Consider the following 5,351-nt stretch of genomic DNA (forward strand, 5'->3'; position numbering starts at 1 on the left):
AAGCCGTTTTTGAGCAAAACACAAAGGACCCAAGAGAACAGGAACCACAGTCAAACCTGACGAACCTAAAATCTACTTTGGTCTCAGAATATTTTCCAGGTGTCTTACATTCAAAAAAGTGCAGAAGGATATTTTGGGCATACAAGGAGACACTAGGGCCATCTGTTAAAGCGACAATATATGATGCCACAGGAGGAGTATACACTGAAATAGGAGAGAGGTTTGATTTTCTAGCACTGGAAGACAAATGAAAGAAAGAAAACATCCCTGAAATGCAACAAAATCAGTCATCTAATCTAATCACCCATGCTCTGACTGTGCTGGTGAGCTCTCCAAGCTAGTAAAGAAAGCCCGTGGAGTCAGTGGTCCCTCGCTATAATGCAGTTCACTTTTCGTGGCCTCACTGTTTTTTTTGTGCAATTTTGCATGTTTTTTTTTGTTGTTGTTGTTTTGGGGTATTTTTACAGCTCATTGTGTATTGTGTCCTGATTGGCTGTAGACCATTGTCAGTTAATCTCGTTCTGTGGTCCTGTACAGTACAAATGCGTTCAGCTTGTCAAATTTACATAAATCTTCGATCGCTAGCAGTGCTGTACTGTATGTTTGTACGTCTTCTCCTCAACAAACACAACAATGTCGACAAAACATTTTGCACCATCAAATTCAACCACAGGTGGCTTTGGTTTTAATCTATAACACTGGACTTATTTTCCTATAAAGGTTCAAATTATGAGAGTGTTTAAACAAGAGACAAAAGTGTGAAAATGTTTATGCCTGTCTGAGAAAAGTGTATAAAGTATGTTTAAGGGGTTTTACAGCCTTAAAACATCTATAATAATTGTAAAAAATAAAGTTGGCTACTTCGCGGATTTCACCTATCGCAGGTTATTTTTAGAACGTAACTATTGCGATAAACGAGGGACCACTGTATGTCCCTTAGGTGCAGGAAGCAGGACCTAACAAAGGCCCTCTTCCCTGTCACCTCTTGACAAAAGAGCTGGAATTCAAACTTCCTCCGTCTAAAGCTTTTTTATCATAATGGCTTAACCTTTTTTCCTAATGTTCTCAGAATTATAAGATCCCAGAGTTTAAGATGATAATCAAATGACTATCGGAACAGAAAATAAATATGACTGCAAGAATAGAAGCATCCTGGGATTTTCCCTACCACAACTCCACTACAGGCTCCTTCCTTGGCATCGCTAACTGAACATCGTCTCTCCCTCCAATTTCACCATCATCAGTATTCCACCCACAATGCTCTCTACTGCTCACTTTATTCCCTTACCACACTGCTCCCAGTTAGAGTAAATCCACAGTTGAAAGGACAGAAAAAAATAGATGTTGAAATTGAGCAGGAAACCAGAAGCAATGCAAAGTTTTAGAGCAAGCAACAGGCAGTGAGAATGCTGAGTGTACAGTAAATAGGAAAAAGAAACACAACATAATTGAGCTAAATGCAAATATTAAATGTGATGGTCCACAAAAGAGAATTCTTGTGCTTTTAAATTTGTTATCTGGTTGTTTTTCAGATACAGCTGTTTCAGACATGGCTGTTTTTCAGACACAGCCTGCGCACAGTTTGTACGGGGAGATAAAATAAGGCAAATGTAAATGTTTTTATAGCCGATGATCTGAATGGGACTGGACTGTCCGGATTTAAATTTCACAACTGTCTCCTACAAAATAGTACCCTTCTTCAGTGACCATAACCCAGATAGCAAGGAGACATTGAACAGATGTTGATTTTCCATCTGAACCATCAGAATCGTCAGGATTGAAATGTCAACACAAAACCAGTGTTGAAACAACATTGAAATACTGATGAAACCTGACACTGACATTGAAATAACATTGATTCACTGTTGTTCTGTCATCGTTGATTGTTGATCTATGTATAGTTGACAAGGTGACAACAATCACGTTGAAAAACCATCGATTTATGGTTGAGCGGGAAATTAAAGCTGCTACCACTTGGACTATTCCGCAGCACCCCTATCACATTGGTACATCCCTCCAGGTAACCATTGTCTTGTACAGTAGAGCGGGACATTAGATTTACTCTCAGCGGAATTGACCGGAGAAGGTATAAGTTCATGCACTGCACTGGCCTGCACCACGATTAGTATAAGGTAAGAATGAATGACTTTTGTTCTATTCGTTATTTCCACGGTTGCATTTGAATAACAGTAAAAAAAACAAAACAAACTTGTTAATGTAAAGTTTCGGATAAAATGTGGGAGCCCGAAATTGTGTCTACTTTCTTCTTACAATCCGGCAACAAATAAATTGCACTGCAAACAAAGTCTATCAACAAAGAAAACATTTTCGTTTCATACTTTTCCGTTATATTTCCTTACAAAGCTAGCTTTAACGCTTCGAGGGTTCCTTTGTTCTTGCCGTCGCCTCGGCGCTTGACCCAGACTTTCGCTCTGTAGTTGCTTTTTAGCATAGTACTACAAAAAATTTTAAATCTGTGATATATGATTGATAAACGTAAAGGTAACTGTATAAATGTGTTCAATGACTTTGTTACTTTTAATGATTGGAGAGCACCCGCTTCGATTCGCACTCAATTCAAACTTTACGCTGCACGCTCACCTAACTTGCGTTTGCACCTTTTGTCCACACGTAAACTGCGTTTAGCATTTACGTGTGGACGAGGAAGACGGAGAAAACGCAGCGTCAAAGGTGTGCGCCTATTTTGACGCCACACTGTGCGCCAAGTTTTTGTCTCGGTGCCATGAATTCCTACAATGGCAGACTTAGACAAAATACTGTTAATGTTATTATCTTCAGTGTTTAAATGCTTACATATACGGGTTTGCTTGTAATTGTTGCCTATATACATTTTAAGCTATTATTTATTATTTAGTTTAATCAATAGATCAAGTTTTGTAGTGACTATGAAATATATTGTAATTATCTGTTTCCTGTTTATCCTAGACAGGGCAAAAAAGGACTCCAAATTAAAAAAAAGATAAAAATGAAAGACTGGTGCATTGTTCAGCACTGGTGGTACAGAAATAGTCCCTAGTTCATGGATAAATGGGGAGAAATTGTCATGGCCTCCATATCCTCTGTGAGACACATTCAGGATCCACGATGCAGTAAAGAGGAGAGTTCATCCTGGTTCAACATGGCTCACCTATGCACCAGTCCGACTTCTAATAAGCCATGGTGGGTATCATCTGGATTGGTGTTGTATAAATGTAACAATAACAAGTTTTTCATGTCCTAATTTATGTCTGGCCATACATTGTGTTTGTACTTCCAGACACATTTCACAAAGCAGAACGCAGTCTTCAGAAATATCTAAGTGAACACTGTGATACGTCTGACCTTCAGTCCGAAGCTGAAACTCAGACCAGTCATAAAAGAAAGCACAAGTAAAACTTTTTTTATTTCACAAACATATCTTTGATTGCTAAGAATTTATGATCTTGTCTTTTGTACATATCTGTGGTGCTTGCATACTGCAATATCACCACATAATATAGTCCAAAAAGTGGAAGCTTGTAAACTTTTTATAAATGCAAAGCCGTGTACACTTGTGCACTTCAAAAATTCCTTGTATACTGTACCTTCTTGCACATCTCCGTTTCCTGTGTGTGTTGTTATAAATTAAACTGTAACTTTAGGAAAAAATATTCCAAAAGCACATTTGTAATTACTTATGACCGTTTTCAACTTTTTTTCTTTAGACCAAATCCCCTGTACACATATAGTGACTCAGAGGATGAGCAGCCCACAAAGAAATGGTTTCCCCAGGCCCCTCGAGTGAAAATACCAGGTAATAAAATACTGTCTAGTGTCTTTGTACATATCTGTGTGTGACACAAGGAAACTTTTGACAAGTTGTCTGTATTCTTAAATACTTAAAAAAAATTATCTTTTTCTGTCAGACCTGACGAGAGCTGTTAACGAACTCCGTGAGGAGGTCAGAGCCATCCGCAATACCGGCTGCAATGAATCGGTAGATGCTGGGGTACTGCCTCTGGATTTGCCCTTGCACAACATTGAGGAGCTAAACAATGCAGAGCCAGCTCTTCAATCACAAGAGGCAAATAAGGCAATGGTAAGTATATAAAGGTTATATACACTTTGTAACTATAAAGTGTAATAGCTGTCAGATGTGATTTAAATACATAACAACGGCTTGTTGATTAAACACACAAGCACTTGCATACACATTTAAGACATGAGACACGCTAATTCCATCTCTTAAAATGTGTCTATAGGTGAGACGCTTTGCCTTGATTGGAAGGACCACACTGGAGGTGCGAGTCCACCGTGTAATGGCTTATGCCATTACAAACGAGCTGGCCTCGGTACTAAACTGGGCAGGGAAAAAAACCAAGGACCAGACAAAGCAAAAAATGGCATTTAAAGATACAGCGCTCTGCAAATGCATATTTGGTAAGTTTTACTGTTTTTTTGCTATATTACTTTGTCTTTCTTAATAACAAGACTTTCATGTCCGGTTAATCTGGAGATGGAGTCTTTGGTCTTTGGCTTGTTTAGTCCTCGGGTTGTAGTTTGTACAGCCCGAGGACCCCATGTTTATTTTGTTTTAAAGGATACACGGCACACCATGCTAAGACTTATCACTTTTTCCGCTCATAGCTCTTTGGGAATCAAATGCGGCAGTTTGCAGATTTACGCCTGGTGACTTTCATGTTTATCAGCCTAGGAGTTTACATACTTTCTCCCCGCTGAAGACAGTTAACAAGAGCTTATTCACGTGCTCTAATTCACTTTTTTTGTTTGTGTGTGTGTGTGTGTGTATTTTTGTCCTAGATGGCCTGACGCAGCAGTTAGGGGCAAACTCTATGTCCGAGTTTGTCTTTGCGCAAGCAGTGCAGAAATGGCTCCGATACGCCCCAGATCGTTTGGGTGGTGCAGGACGCACATCATGCATCCCCATCCCAGAGTAAAAAATTACAAACTTCTGTGAAACATATAAATGTAAATAGGAAACTGTCTTTTAATAAAGTATTTAGCAAATGAAACATGACTATTGACCTTTTTTTTTTTTTTCTCTGTTACATCACATGCAATGCTTTCTTATTTTAGGATATTAATATTGACATGATACATTGTGAGACATTTGGGGTTTTTTTTATAAAGGGTGTCCAATTTAAGGAATAAGTACAATTATGTGTTTAGGTGGTTTAAGTATTGATGGAAACATGCAGTAGTTTAGTATTGGTTAAAATACCTATAAAGAAAGGTAGATTTCCAGTCATGATTTAACTGTTGTTTTAATAAAAAGCAACTGTGCAAAAGAGGTGGAAAATCAACACCATAGCTCAACAGTGTTTCAATATCAGAATCTGACATTGTTTCAA

The 5,351-nt window shown here is 38.4% G+C and overlaps 1 protein-coding gene across 1 annotated transcript; it reads left to right on the plus strand.

The window, feature by feature from the left end:
* The first annotated feature begins 1,942 nt into the window (after positions 1 to 1,942).
* Positions 1,943 to 4,975, plus strand: LOC113028191 (uncharacterized). Its single transcript, XM_026178264.1, has 7 exons — positions 1,943 to 2,006; positions 3,088 to 3,180; positions 3,278 to 3,389; positions 3,705 to 3,793; positions 3,906 to 4,078; positions 4,242 to 4,419; positions 4,801 to 4,975. Exons 1-7 carry the CDS (start codon positions 1,943 to 1,945, stop codon positions 4,935 to 4,937), a joined length of 846 nt encoding a protein of 281 aa, XP_026034049.1. The 3' UTR covers positions 4,938 to 4,975.
* Positions 4,976 to 5,351: the final 376 nt, after the last annotated feature.

Source organism: Astatotilapia calliptera, chromosome 2 (genome assembly GCF_900246225.1).
Source record: "Astatotilapia calliptera chromosome 2, fAstCal1.2, whole genome shotgun sequence".
NCBI lineage: Eukaryota > Metazoa > Chordata > Actinopteri > Cichliformes > Cichlidae > Astatotilapia > Astatotilapia calliptera.